Source organism: Oncorhynchus nerka, linkage group LG20 (assembly GCF_034236695.1).
Source record: "Oncorhynchus nerka isolate Pitt River linkage group LG20, Oner_Uvic_2.0, whole genome shotgun sequence".
Taxonomy (NCBI): domain Eukaryota; kingdom Metazoa; phylum Chordata; class Actinopteri; order Salmoniformes; family Salmonidae; genus Oncorhynchus; species Oncorhynchus nerka.
Genome location: NC_088415.1, coordinates 20,125,546 through 20,140,008, shown reverse-complemented (window position 1 = coordinate 20,140,008; position 14,463 = coordinate 20,125,546). Strand labels below are relative to the sequence as shown.

The 14,463-nt window shown below is 42.7% G+C and overlaps 3 protein-coding genes across 4 annotated transcripts in view; 1 reads left to right on the top strand and 2 right to left on the bottom strand.

The window, feature by feature from the left end:
• The window catches only part of dnah12 (dynein, axonemal, heavy chain 12), a 37,735-nt gene extending 28,621 nt beyond the window's left edge, over positions 1 to 9,114 (bottom strand). The window contains 23 exon segments of the mRNA XM_065005293.1: positions 726 to 845; positions 1,024 to 1,170; positions 1,277 to 1,412; positions 1,725 to 1,846; positions 1,952 to 2,146; positions 2,331 to 2,531; positions 2,670 to 2,855; positions 3,384 to 3,618; positions 3,721 to 3,914; positions 3,999 to 4,133; positions 4,262 to 4,387; positions 4,779 to 4,914; positions 5,005 to 5,183; positions 5,286 to 5,377; positions 5,500 to 5,653; positions 5,806 to 5,994; positions 6,086 to 6,281; positions 6,394 to 6,552; positions 6,704 to 6,773; positions 8,087 to 8,276; positions 8,458 to 8,484; positions 8,639 to 8,726; positions 8,911 to 9,114. Coding sequence (XP_064861365.1) covers positions 726 to 845; positions 1,024 to 1,170; positions 1,277 to 1,412; positions 1,725 to 1,846; positions 1,952 to 2,146; positions 2,331 to 2,531; positions 2,670 to 2,855; positions 3,384 to 3,618; positions 3,721 to 3,914; positions 3,999 to 4,133; positions 4,262 to 4,387; positions 4,779 to 4,914; positions 5,005 to 5,183; positions 5,286 to 5,377; positions 5,500 to 5,653; positions 5,806 to 5,994; positions 6,086 to 6,281; positions 6,394 to 6,552; positions 6,704 to 6,773; positions 8,087 to 8,276; positions 8,458 to 8,484; positions 8,639 to 8,726; positions 8,911 to 9,095 — 3,462 coding nt within the window. The 5' untranslated portion in view covers positions 9,096 to 9,114.
• Positions 9,115 to 10,008: 894 nt separating this feature from the next.
• LOC115102020 (small ribosomal subunit protein uS12) lies at positions 10,009 to 11,599 on the bottom strand. Its single transcript, XM_029621504.1, has 4 exons — positions 11,495 to 11,599; positions 10,635 to 10,794; positions 10,420 to 10,540; positions 10,009 to 10,191 (listed from the first exon to the last, which is right to left on the bottom strand). Exons 1-4 carry the CDS (start codon positions 11,496 to 11,498, stop codon positions 10,045 to 10,047), a joined length of 432 nt encoding a protein of 143 aa, XP_029477364.1. The 5' UTR covers positions 11,499 to 11,599; the 3' UTR covers positions 10,009 to 10,044.
• On the top strand, positions 11,583 to 14,307 carry LOC115102019 (glucose-induced degradation protein 8-B homolog). Of its 2 annotated transcripts, XM_029621503.2 has the most exons (5): positions 11,583 to 11,669; positions 12,199 to 12,327; positions 12,431 to 12,627; positions 12,814 to 13,011; positions 13,377 to 14,307. In XM_029621503.2, the coding sequence occupies exons 2-5, from the start codon at positions 12,207 to 12,209 to the stop codon at positions 13,548 to 13,550; spliced, it is 690 nt and encodes a 229-aa protein (XP_029477363.1). In that variant the 5' UTR covers positions 11,583 to 11,669; positions 12,199 to 12,206; the 3' UTR covers positions 13,551 to 14,307. The 2 variants fall into 2 exon arrangements, with proteins under 2 accessions (XP_029477363.1, XP_029477362.1); XM_029621502.2 differs by lacking the exon at positions 11,583 to 11,669 and having other exon boundaries at positions 11,676 to 12,327.
• The last annotated feature ends 156 nt before the right edge of the window (positions 14,308 to 14,463 follow it).

Below are 14,463 nucleotides of genomic sequence, written 5' to 3'. Positions count from 1 at the left end.
TTTTACTGTGGATATAGATACTTTTGTACCTGTTTACACCAGCATCTTCACAAGGTCATTTGCTGTTGTTCTGGGATTGATATGTACTTTTCGCACCCAAATACGTTCATCTCTTGGAGACAGAACGCGTCTCCTTCCTGAGCGGTATGATGGCTATGGGGTCCCATGGTGTTTATACTTGCGTACTATTGTTTGTACAGATGAATGTGGTACCTTCAGGCATTTGGAAATTGCTCCCAATGATGAACCAGACTAGTGGAGGTCTACAATTTTTTTTCTGAGGTCTTGGCTGATTCCTTTTGATTTGCCCATGATGTAAAGCAAAGAGGCAATGAGTTTGAAGGTAGGCCTTGAAATACATCCACAGGTACACCTCCAATTGACTCAAATGATGTCAATTGGCCTATTAGAAGCTTCTAAAGCCATGACATCATTTTCTGGAATTTTCCAAGCTGTTTAAAGGCACAGTCAACTTGGAATTGTGATACAGTCAATTATAAGTGAAATAATCTGTCTGTAAGCATTGTTGGAAAAATTACTTGTGTCATGCACAAAGTAGGTGTCATAACCGACTTTAGGTGTCCTAACCAAAACTATAGTTTGTTAACTAGAAACGAGTTTCAATGACTCCAACCTAAGTATATGTACAATTCCGACTTCAACTGTATATTTGGTAATGGTCATCATGGTAGAGGTGACAGTGATGTGTGTTCTGGTGCCCCTACCTGAGCTCCTCCTCCGATGGCCTCATGGACCTCCAGGGTCCAGAAGATCTGAGAGGTGCAGAGCACCACCTGGCCAGGCCACTCCCTGACCCACTGACTCCTAGGGGTCTCACCGTAAGCCTACACACACAGGAGGGAGGATGTAATCTCTCTTGGTAAGAACATCTTAGTTTGGCATCATATTGTTTTCTAGCATATATACGGTAATAGTAGAATGTCCGATTACACTATATGCTTTTGTACTGTGTCCCATCATACCATACTTTATATTCATATGGTAGTGGTGGAGTAATCTCACCACTCTGGAGCGGGCAACCACGTCCCTGACGGAACGCAGCATGATGTCCTCCACCTGAACCAGCCACTTCTCCACGGCTCCCCGTGCCTCTGAAGTGGAGATCAGTTGGATGAGCTGCACACGCTCCGCCTCACTGCTGTACATGGCCTGGAGGGATGGGTGGATGGATAGATAAATGGATGGAGAAAAACTTCACTTGCTTTTCTAGTAAATTAAGTTAACATGATCTGCTACCACTGATTGATCTACTTGCCTGGATGTCCAGGTTAGGGAGGAAGTCCAGCTTGGCGATGCCCTCAAAGCACTTCTTCAGATGGGGCTGCACACGCAACGGGTCCTTGGTCTCTGACAGAATCTCCAGCATCTCATCATTGGACAGGAAGAAAAAGCTGGAGGTGGAGGAATGGGAGGGAGATGGAGGAATGGAGAGAGGTGGAGGAATGGGAGGGAGGTGGAGGAATGGGAGAGAGGTGGAGGAATGGGAGGGAGGTGGAGGAATGGGAGGATTGGGAGGGAGGTGGAGGAATGGGAGAGAGGTGGAGGAATGGGAGAGAGGTGGAGGAATGGGAGAGAGGTGGAGGAATGGGAGAGAGGTGGAGGAATGGGAGAGAGGTGAAGGAATGGGAGAGAGGGATAGGAATTAAATCTGAATTCTTGCACAACTAGACACAAACATTTCAAAACACTGTACATTTCATTACCGAGGGAAGAAGAGTCGTTTCTTCTCCAGGTAGGCATTCAGTCCCTTCATGATTTTATCCAGAAGGTTGTTGGAATCTTGGAGTCGTTCAAGCAGGCCAGGCAATGAGGTCGCTGACAATATCTGCACAAATTCAAAATAGCTATGTACACGCAAAGACATCCCTTATAAAGACCCCTTTATCCTCCCCATACTGGCACCTGTGAGGCCACCTAAAAGCTGTCCTACCTTGGGGTCCTTGATGCAGTGCCTCATGACCTCCTTCCAGACCTTGTCGACGGTCTGGAAGAGCCGCCCCTCCTCAGGCATCTGTTGCATGATGTCCTCGGAGGAGAAGATGGGCTCCAGATAGAGCCACTGGGCCTGCACCTTCAGCCACTCGTCTATGGTCTCCTGGATACGGATCAGACGCTCCTCCCACACCTGACACACAAAGAGGATCAGAGTAGGATCAAATCGCCCCTGGATGCTGTTCTAGGGTCAGCTTAGCGTTTTCTCCAATAACGGTTAAGGTTAGGATTTGGGGAAGAGCACCTACAGGAAGCATTTATCCAGGGTGAGAAAGAGAGAGGGAGGACAATAAATGTTGCTTTGACATAAAGCCCACCTTGATCTCACTCTCAAAGGGCTTGATGAAGGGTGAGCCCCTCATGGTCTGGGTCTTCACAATCTGGTCGTCCAGCATGGTCTGGATCTCATCCACGGCGGTGAGGATAGACACCCCAGACTCCCTGTAGGGGTGGTGGTGGAAGGAGACTCCATCCCAAACCTCCACCATGGTCTGCATGGCCTTCTCCAGAGAGAATTCCTGTCGGAGAAATGAAGATATTCATCAGCCCTTTAAGTTGGCTTTTCACACTAAAGCTTTTCAGTTCAGAGCATCCTTAGCTGTGGGCTATCCCATGTCACACAAGTCTCTCTCATTAAATGATCCCCATTTTCCCACCTTGCTGGCAGCAGCACTGATGGTCTCAAACTGCTCGAGGTACGGGGTTAGGTTCTGCTTGAGCACTTTCCGCAGGGTGGTGCCAGAGTCAGGCGTGAGGTCATAGTCCACAATGTCAGATATCTGAACCCAGTGGCGAGCCCTGATACCTGGGTTACACAGAATGGACACCGTGGGGATGTGCTCCTGGGAACAAAAACGCAGTAGAAGTCAAGTCATTAGGTCATACATCTACAGTATATCTATGGTCTATAACAGTGGTATTCAAACTTTTTCAGCAGGGACCCAATTTTTTCCGGCAGAATTTCTGGGGACCTCATTTTTTGCCAAATAATTTCTTGCGACACCACCCCAAATCTAATGACACAACCTTAAAAATTTGTACATTTCAATTTTTACATCAATAAATAACCTTCAATTCATTGCACTTATATCTCATCAAAATGAAAAGAAACCAATAAATACATTTACTCAACATTTTTTTTCCTTCTTCAAATTATCATTCTCAAAAACATTTGTACATTGTCTCATACAATAATCTATACTCTTCATTTTTGTTCCTAGAAAATGTAGTTTTAATTTTGGCGACCCCACTGCAGTGATGTCGACATTGAAAACCACTGGTCTATAGTTTAAACATCCATTATAACTCCACAAACAACCGACCAACACTAAACAAAAGTTCTCACATGGTAATTGTTTCCACGTAGTTACCTTGAAGTCCTTGACCTGCTCCATGACTGTGGAACAGATGAGTGCAGTGGGGCGCTCCTGCTTCCCCGGGTCCTCCTCCCCGGGCCTCCTCTTCACCCCTCCTCCCGCCATCTGCTCTGCCTTCTTCTGCTTCTGCTGGAAGAACTTGAGCATCTTGTATATCTCCCTGAAGAACTCGTCCACCTCCACCTCCATGCTCTCTCCATTCAGGTCCAAGAAGGAGCCGTCCATCCACCTGAACATTTCAGACAGGGACATGAAGCCATACATTGTTTTCGGACCTACGGAAGATGATATGACATAAAGCGAATGACAACAACCTAAACAGCCCACAGACCTCTTCTCAGTGCGCTGCCACTTCAGCACCAGGCCAAAGAGCTTCTGGTAGGGCTCGATGCTCTCCTTGATGACTTCCACCACGGGATAGGACGACAGGTCCCATTTGTACAGAGTCTCTTCTTTGTTGATGAAGTCGATGGCCTCCTCGGCATCCTGAAGCCTTTTCTGGACTGTCCTTACATCAGTCACATACTGATCAAAAGGTAAAGATCAGTCTATATGGGCTGATATGTTAATCAACTTAACAGACACATTCCAGAGCGCTTGTGCTGTTACCTGCTGCATCATGTCCAGCTCGGAACACTCTGCAAACTCCTCCATTCTGCGTCCTAGCTTCTCTAGCTCCAGCATCAGCCTCTCTCTACGGCACAGCAGCTCCTGCTCTCCTTTCTGCTTGGCCTTCAACATCACCTGGGGAAGGACGCAGCACAAGATTGTTCTTTCTTCATAAAGCAATAATGGTAGTGGAAGGGCTTAATTACCCCCTTCACTGACATGCAAAATGTTTTTGCTTTATCCAGAATGAAGGAGTATGTTACCTCATCATTGAGATCGAACACAGGGTATATCTTTTGTGGCCAGATGAGGACTGTAGAGTTCAACTCAAGGTCTTCTGGGTCAAAGATGTGGACGTCCAACAGGTAGTTCAGTCTGTGGTGGGTCTCCTGCCGGAAGATAAAAGGGTACAGAGGCTCATGATGAGTCTCACACAGTTACACAGTAGTTGCACAGTAGTTACACAGTAGTTACTGCAAGTCAATTAGCCTAGTGGTTAGAGCGTTGGACCTAGTAACCGGAAGGTTGCTGGATCGAATCCCAGAGCTGACAAGGTAAAAATCTGTTGTTCTGCCCGAGGAAGGCAGTTAACCCACTGTTCCCCAGGCGACGAAGACATGGATGTCGATTAAGGCAGCCCGCACACCTCTCTGATTCAGAGGGGTTGGGTTAAATGCAGAAGACACATTTCAGTTGAATGCATTCAGTTGGGCAAATTTCCCTTTCCCAATTATGCACTACATGAGTACAGGATTAGGCCCTTATTCATCAGCTACTTACCATTATTTTGGCATTGAGCTCCTCAATGCCCTTTGTCTTGGCATGACCAATGTAAGCTATCATGTCAGTCATGTCCTCCGTGGTCTCAGGAACCTTCAGGGCTTTCTCCTTGATGTTCTCAAACTCCTGGCAGATCCTTGGCAGAGGAAACAGAGGAGGAAGATTTGCACTGAATATGACAATTATTTACTGTATTTATAAATGGTGGATCAATCTGTGATCTTACTGCAGACTGTGCTCTCTGTGATTGGTGATTAGTTTCTCCAGGAGTATCTGAGCAAAGGTCTTAGCCGTCTTGGCCAGCCCTTGTTTCAGCTCCTCACAGTCCAGACGCACCATGGCAAAGTGGGCTATCGCCGGCAGACTGACAATCTCCTTAGACAGGACACAGAACTCTTCCACTTTCTGTGGAACAAGACACAGACACACATATTACATTCATACCATATACTACTCCAGATACAAAATGTGTAGCTATCAAACCTGACCTGTCTTGCTCTCCCTTACCTCAGTATAATCATCAAAAGAGTGTTCCTCCTCAACGAACCTGTCCACTATACCCTGTGCTGTTCCATTGACCAGCCAATCATAGTTGTCAACTGTAAAGAAGCAACGAGGGTTTAGGACAGATAAACCTTTACAATATTCACTTTCATTCAACCAAGTAGCTGGGCTATTCGATTCTCTTGAATTGATAAACATTAGAATGCTAGTTTCTCACCATAGTTCTGGAAGTGTTTATAAGGCTCCTCCAGGTTCTTACGTACGGCAGACCTTATGGTGGTCTGAGCCCATAGCAGGACATGGTCCGCCAGTCTGGCATCAATTACAGAGCTGTTGGCCTCAGCCAGCCAAGACTGGACCGTCTGGACTTTCTGTGAAGCCACATCAGATAGGAGTGATTTGTCACCAACAAGATGAAAAGCTAAATATGGACTATGATCAAATACGTATTTATTCACACTGATTATGAAGCATATTAATTTGTGTGACAAAGAATATCCTGACACACTCGTGAGATTCATACCTGCATGGTGTTGGTGATCAGGTTCAGAATTTCTAAAACAGATTCCTCAAGGTCCTGGAAGCTGGGATAGAATTCCATCTTCTCATCATCAAAAGTCAAATCCATGCGGAAGAGAGGCAACTGGTAGACATTGAGCGGATCGAATAAGCTGACAAAGTCTTCCACGCTTCTCTCCACTAAGGATCTTAACTGTGGAAAAACACAACCAAAAACAGAACATCAAGATAAGCTGGACTTGCTCCTAAAAACACCAGTACTGATCAAAACCTCACCTTCTCACCTGGTTGGAGATAAGTGTGGAGACACAGTTGTAGAAAGAGTCCAGTTTCTCGGCTCTGACCCCCTGCAGCATGTCCTTGCTGGTCAGCAGGTGGATGACCTTGGGAAACCAGGTGTTCATGATGCGCTCCTCGATCCTCTCACACTCCACTGCCAATTTGTGCTTCAGGCTCTCGCAGGCTACAGGTCCCGTGGACCTTACCACAACACAAAAGAATAATACATAATAAAAACATATGTGAAGACAGAAATGGAAGATAATCAGGTGTTTATTCTTATACTTGTGGTGCTGTGATAGAACTATTTTACCTGCAGTCAGTAAGATCAACCAAAAGCAGATGTGAAAATGCACCATAGCCGATGTCCAGGATTATCCTCATCACTGGATGAAGAATGTGTAATTTCTCCTTTATCTCCTTGCGACTTCTCACAAAGCTGTCATGCCATGGTCTGGAGAAATCGAGAGCCCTGCAATAAATATGAAGTATAATTGACAAAATATGATTCATCAAAAATTCAATCAATAAATGGCACATTATTTGCCACAATATGCCAATCCGTCTCTGTGGTGTGTTGATTAGTTATGAACATGCTGGGTGTGTATTGTTGAGACACTCACTTTGCTGATGGAGTTCTATGTCTTGCCAGAACTGTCCCTTTCATCTGTGGTTTCTGGAGCACAGTACTCACTAAAGGGGACAGATTGTAAATACTGATGTGAGACACAATCTACGACATTATATGGCTAAAAACAAAAGAATATAATGCTGCTATTCAAGGCGATATAGTCTATAAAACTCTATGGCTTCACCAGTGGCTATGTGTTTGTAAAAAAATGGCAGAGATCACACCAAATGAATGTAAACATATTTTTGGGGGGCTAGTGATCTTGCAATTGCAAAGAAATGTTTTTCATGTCAAAGCCTTCTTTCATCTTCATCCATAAGACTCAGCTCACTGACACAGAGTGTATTCTAGAAATGACCGAAATGCTTTTAAATCAACACTTTTAGAGAGCAATGAACTAAAAATGGTACCAACTGATAAACAAACCCGAAAGGAACAAACTGCGTACCTACTGCTTTTTAATAACTTTAGGGACACAATCCCAGGGCCGGCTCTAGCCTTTTTTTGGGGCTTTAAGCAAGATTTGGTAGGGGGGCCCCTTCACCAAGTGGAAAAACATTTTAGTGGCCCCCCTTGTGACGGCAGAGAGAAAAATTTACATTTTCAAGTAAATGTCCTACAATTCTACACATTTTGTCATGGATAAGATGTAGATAAGATGTTGCCGTTTTAATGCACGTTTTCTACAGTTCTACACATTTTTCCATGGGGCAGAGAGAATTCTTTGCTATTTTAAAGCAAATTTCCTGCAATTCTACACATTTTGCCATTGAGTGGAAAAACATTTTTGCAGTTATAAAGCTAATTGCCTGCAATTCCAATATCAAAGCTCTTTTGCAAAATGTAGATGTGGAGTGTGGTTCCTCTCAATATTGAGACACAAACACTCCCTTAGATAAATGTGTACAGTATGTACTTTTTGTAACCATGGTTCCATTGAAACAGAAGTTCATGTCTTACTTTACTGTGGGCTATACAGTGACATTAGGGATGATATGTTATGTCAGCTTTCCAGACAAAATTATCATTTTAACAGTCTGGATGAAAATAATAAATTGTGTCAACTTTTATCAGGTAACAATGTAAATGCCTGCGGCAAAGCCTGCAACCTTATCTTTCAACTGAGATGTTTCTTTATAAGTGTCTACCTGTCCCTTTATTATACTGTATTTTTATTTATTTTTTGGTTTATGCATACATGTGTATGTATAGATGATGTAATGTAACATAGATTACGCCTGTACCATGTTTGACAATGATTGTCTTTTAGTGTCTCAAAACTCAATTAGAGTGATCCACAATGTGGTTTAAAAAAAATCTGTATTTGGAATTAGTATATAATTGTGGAGATAGAGGTAGACATGAATACACGCACCTGTGTGTTTGACCATCCCGCTGAGGAAGTTTTCGCTGACCTCCCTACATAGCTCCTGCAGCAGCTCGTCTCTCCCAGGGCCCACACGCAGCTGGGGAGGAATGCGGGTCAGCATGGCATCTAGCCACTGCTGCTGGATGGGCACCACAGGACTGCCCTCCACACACTCCTTCAGGAACATGTAGTTTAACTGCAGGTGTGGCCACAATGGAGCGACAGTGCGGAAATAGGAAAATAGGTTGATACTTATCATTTTGAACACAAATAACTAGGAATATAGTATTTTGTTGGCATCTCACAAAAACAAAACAAAAAGACACAATTGTCAGAGACCAGAAGGGACTTAACAAAACAAAAAGCAGCCAACTTACTCTACGCCTTCGGTCTTCACTGCTCATCTGTGAAATAAAAAGGTGACAATTTTGATAAATTCTGACACGAGAATTACCTGCAGCGAAACTCAAAATGTATGCAGTAAATTGACATGCATTAGCATAACAGAGATAACAGAGATCCGCCTGAGAAACTCAATAAGAAAGCATTATATCTCACAGAAGGAGGGAACTCTGGCTCAGGGGACGTGGGAGCCACTGGTCTTAAATCCTTAGCGTTCTTGTATGCCTGCATTGCACTAGCAACCCTACAAGAGTAAAGAGCACAATGTGAATACTATAGCAACCAAAAACGACTTGCAGTTGACTCAATGTAATTGAAACAGGGGATGACAATCATCATGTGTATTGTCATCCTAAATATCTCAGTACTATACCAGTTAAGTGAATGTATGACTTGACATTTAATAACAAAAAGTTCAAGGGACATACAGGATCTTATGCAACTGCTGTTGCTGCTGTTTACTTCTCCTGTGCCTCAGCAGCTTCTTCTGCACAGTCATCTCGTCCTCTGCAGCCCCCTCCTGCAAATGTGTGCTTGGGATGGGTGGCAGGACAGAGTACTGGTTCAGGCCATCTCCAATGGGTGGCTTGAACACCCCTGCGGAGGAAGGCATCTCAGGGACTACTGAAGGAAGGCACTAACAACATTGCAAAATCCTTAGCCTGTTGAACCATCAGTTAACATTGCATTTTAGTTGCAAACACAGCCAATGCATTTCCTCTGCCATAATTGTTTTATATATTTTTTAAAGTCTAAAGTAATTTATTAAATCAATAAGCACTTGCCTTGCTTGCTTATGCTAATGTTAACAGTGTGCCTTCGAAGTTAAAATCGTTGGTGTGGCTAGCTAGCCATGCTAGTTTGAAGTATCTAGGAGTTATTCATTAAATGTACATTCATAACTAGTCGAGAGTTTATTTCAAGTGAAATGTTTAAAATATTCAAGGTTTGCATGCAATGTGTATAACTTACCCCTGCTCTCTTTTGTTAATACTTGTTTGTAACTCCTGTCTATGCAGAATTCAGTTGCTTGAAAGTGGAGGAAAAACAAGTCCGTTGCTATAGAAACTGTAAACAACCATATGGATACCCCTGCTGGAGGCACAGCACACTGCTGCTGATTGCAGAATGCACATTTTCTCAATGTGTGGCATTATCTATCATGCATTTCAATTTATGCATGTGGAGACATTTAGGTGCATAAAGAATACTTTGCAACAATACCATTATCCCACCATGTGTTTGTTTGGTATGACTATTTTCTTTTTGATGTGTGCATTTCTGTAATTCTGGGCTCATCTGTAAAATACCTTGGTCTCATTATGACTCTGATAAAATAAAGGTTCAATAAAAAAAGTCACAAATTTAACCAAGCAACTAGTGTCTATCCAGTTCAGCTGCCTTTATACGTGTGTCTACTCAATTTAATGCAAAACTACAAATATTCAAGTCTATGGCATATCATTTAAAAAAAAATAAAAGACATCCACATAAACACCTAGAAAAATGGACAGACAAATCAAAAATTATTTTCCACTTTTTATTGTTTGAGTGTATACATTCTATGATCGAGGTCTTTCTTTCTTGCCTTTGTAAAGGGCCAGTAGTGAGACATTAGCTACTTTGACCACCTTGAAGCGGACACCAGGAATATCACCAACGGCGTGCCCCTTCCGACCAAATCCTGCCACCAACACCTCATCGTTTTCCTGATGGGAGAGGAAGAGGATTTGAAAACAGTGGTTATGATGAAATGCCTGACAATTAACAATTATGTGCAGGTAGTCCAAAGACGACAGAATCCAAAGATCAGATGGCCAATTTATAATAAAACAAAATCAAAAGTATATATGGAAGATCTTGAGTAAATAAAATGTACCTTTGATGAGTAATGTGAAATAGAGAGCTGTGATGAGAAATAGAAAATAACTTCTTACCTCAATGAAGTTCAAACAGCCATCATTGGGGACGAAAGCTGTGATCTTCTTGCCATTTTTGATGAGTTGCACCCTGACACACTTCCTGATGGCAGAGTTGGGCTGCTTAGCTTCAACACCCCTAGACAGAAGGAGAGATGTTTTTGAGCTAGCTAAATTGTGGAAGCCAAAACATACAGTGTGAAGTAATAGGCTAAATTACAGTGTTGTCTTACACTTTCTCAAGCACAATGCCTTTGGCATGAGATGCCCCTCCGAATGGGTTGGCCTTCAGGGCAGTGCCCAGGTGAGCCTTCTTATACTGCTTGTCATGCCATCTCTGCTCCCTGCGATGGTTACGCAGTTTCCTGGCTGTACGCAGACCCCGGCACTTGCCTGGAGAAAGGAGAGGCAAAATGGACAGTATGAAGGATTAGGCCAAATGACTGCCCTAGACTGACTGACAGCTCATAAAATGATCAATGCATGCTTCTTCTACGGGTCATGTCAGCGCCAATGTGGGAATTGGTTATGTTGAACAGCAGTGGTAGGTAGTGACTAGAATGGTTATGGATTTCATGGCTATGTGGCTAGAAGAAAACAATCGGATTTAGTTTAAAGATAGCAGGTGCTTGTATCAATATAATACACCACAAGCATACATTTGAACCATATTTCCTCCGTCATGTACAATAAGTAAGGACGGGAATATCTAGTGGTCTGTGAATGTAAGGACTGCATCATTATCTGGCGTGCGCACAGCATCGCAGAGACGAAGAGGCCAGATAAGCCAACGAACACCATACAACATGATGTATCCTACATGGACATTGAATGGGAGTTTTGTTAAGGTAGCTAGCTAGTTGACATCTCTAACCCACTAGATATCCATTTTCATATCAGAAATGTCTTTCTCACATGTGGCAGCTAGGTACATGTGGCTGGTGCTGCCGACTTTTCGTATGTATAATACACGACAATCATTTCTACATGGTGTGATGACATAATATCATATTGTGACTACTGTCAAGACAGTTTTTGTGTGTTAGATCAATCAAATAAACGTATTATTTCAATGTGAATATTGGGGACTCACCCATTGCTTCAGTGTCCGTGTACTGAAAAAAAGCCGCACGCACGATTCTTACCACATGACCCAGGCGTCATCGCAGTCTCTAACCAATCATATTGGGGGAATCAATGAAATCCCGTGAGTTTTCCTGTGTGACGCTCTTGATTGCTACCGTTGAATAGTAGCAGCAAAATATCAGGTACAGTATTTAAAATAATATATTTGCTTTTCCAAAATACAGTTGACTCATACGAGTAGATATTCACGTTACTAAACTGACCCTGTACATATTTATATATTGTACACATTTTGTGAGGGCAAATAGATGGCGTTGTTTTGCTTGATAGCGGCTGAGTTTAAGGCTTCAATGTTGTGGTTTTCATCGAAGGCCGCAGTAACGTTATTGAGCTTCCGGCTTATACCAAATGACACTCACTTAGCTTTCCCCTACGTTATTTACGAATACTTTATTGGCGTTAAGATGACGTCCATGGCAATCTCATACAACTATTTTACAGCATGGTCGTTATTCTACATTTTCTAACAATGCTTTCATGTGCTATATGATAAGGCATGTTGAACCTATAATAATTAAGTGTACTGTACAGCTGACACATCCACTATTTCAATCCATAGTAGTTAACTGCAGTGTACAACATTCAGCCTTAGTTTTAGCCAAATTACAATGAACATGGCAATGATGGGGGGGGCGGGCATGTTTTTTGTAGAACAATTCATGATGAGTTATAGTGAAAAGCCGGAGGACATAACAAGAGAAGAGTGGATGGAGAAGCTCAACAATGTCCACATTCAGAGGGCCGACATGAACAGGCTCATCATGAACTACTTGGTGACAGGTATAGTAACCATACACACAGACATACAATGAAAAACCTGGTAACAGGTAGATGTTAGTTTTCCTGATCTAAACAGAGAATTGTATATCTTTGGTTTGAACAGAGGGGTTTAAGGAGGCAGCTGAGAAGTTCCGTATGGAGTCTGGGATTGAGCCCAGTGTGGACCTGGATTCTCTGGACGAGAGGATAAAGATCCGGGAGATGATCCTGAAGGGACAGATACAGGAGGCCATCGCACTCATCAACAGCATGCACCCAGAACTGCTTGACACTAACCGCTACCTGTACTTTCACCTACAGGTAAAAAGCAGATTGCCTCTCCCGTTATAATTCTTCTGTCAGTCTTATTTTGTTTGCCGTTTTCTTCATTCATTGCCATCTGTTCCTCTCTCTATCCTTTTTGTCTCCTTATTCCCTCCACTGTTTTTTGTCCATATTCCTTTTCCTCCCCTGACCGTCCCTGTATACTGCTCTTACCCTCTGCAGCAGCAGCACCTGATTGAGCTGATCCGTCTGAGGGAGACTGAGGCAGCACTAGAGTTTGCTCAGTCCCAGCTGGCAGAGCAGGGGGAGGAGAGTAGAGAGTGTCTGACAGAGATGGAGAGAACCTTGGCCCTGCTGGCCTTCGACAACCCTGAGGAGTCACCCTTCGGAGACCTCCTCAACACAATGCAGAGGCAGAAGGTGTGTTTATTCTCACTTATCATAATCCAGAAACAGATAATAACGTGCATATTGCAAGTTTCTACTACTATTTCAGTATTTTGTCAGTACACAAACTTTGGTTTTGACTAGATGGGATAGTGGTTTTGTCAGATTTGACTTTTCGTAGTAGTTTAGGAAAATGTATTCTGCAGGTTAGGAGAATTAATGTAGCAGGTTAGGAGAATTAAGTTAAGGTTAGGAAAAGAGTTAGGGTTAGCTAAAATGCAGAAAAATTCTACATTTGAGATTACTTTGACAAAAGCTGTATCCCTTCTAGCCATAACTTTTGACCTATAACTGATGCTGATTTAATTTACCTCCTGTCCACTGTGTGCTTCCTGAAGGTGTGGAGTGAAGTGAACCAGTCTGTGCTGGACTACGAAAACAGAGAGTCAACGCCCAAACTGGCCAAGCTCCTCAAACTACTCCTGTGGGCTCAGAACGAACTTGACCAAAAGAAAGTAAAGTACCCCAAAATGACAGACCTCAGCAAGGGCACGATCGAGGACCCAAAGTGAGAGGACACCAGGCTGTGTATGCTGGTGGAAACTAATTGGACTCCCCTCCTACCTATTTATACTCTGACAGAGACTGACTGAAACAATATGTTTTCTTTCTTTGTGTCGGTTGCTTTTTGGGAGACTTTGATAACATGGACTGTACAAACTATCCAGTTTGTATTTTAGTGACTTGCTGCCTGAAACTTCAATATCTGAAATATAAACCCTTGTATTTTAATGAAGTAAAATTATAAGACTTTTGTTTCATGTCTGCAATAGATAGTTGTATATGAACATTTCCTTTTTGCAGATTTCACAGTTACACTATTTTTTTTTCTGTCTACTGGCAGGGAAAGTTAGCCATCTTTGCATATGGATGGTGTGTTAAAGCCTAAATTAGGCTCTTGGGACTATAACGTGTTAACTAATAAACAGAAATTAATGAGGTTGGGGTAGAACAATTGGCTCCCATTGCTGTGGTCCGCTGTCTCAATTACAGTACATTTTGTTTTTCTCAACAACAAAAAACATGCACATTTCAGTTTCTCATGAATTCTAGTGTAGGGGCCAAAGCTGGGTACTGACGGAATGCTTCTAAGCTGCCAGTACCCTGTAATGTTGTCAGGGTTTTGTTGCAACCTTAGCTTTCATCCTGTGTTATCTTGAACCAACAAGATCATAATGTGAATACATAGAGACATACATTTAGTTCATGTTGACAGTTTTGCAACAGGATTATTTACATTATGGAATAAAATACTATTTTGGAACACTTGATATGCTTAGGTTGTTCATTATATTTGCACCAAAAAATACGTGATGATATTGTGTTTTTCAGTCTCGTCAGTATGCCATTTAACCGATAGCTTACTTTCTCGGAGGGTGGAAAATGTAGTTTAGACACCAACGTGTGCAGGAATCTTACTTTTTT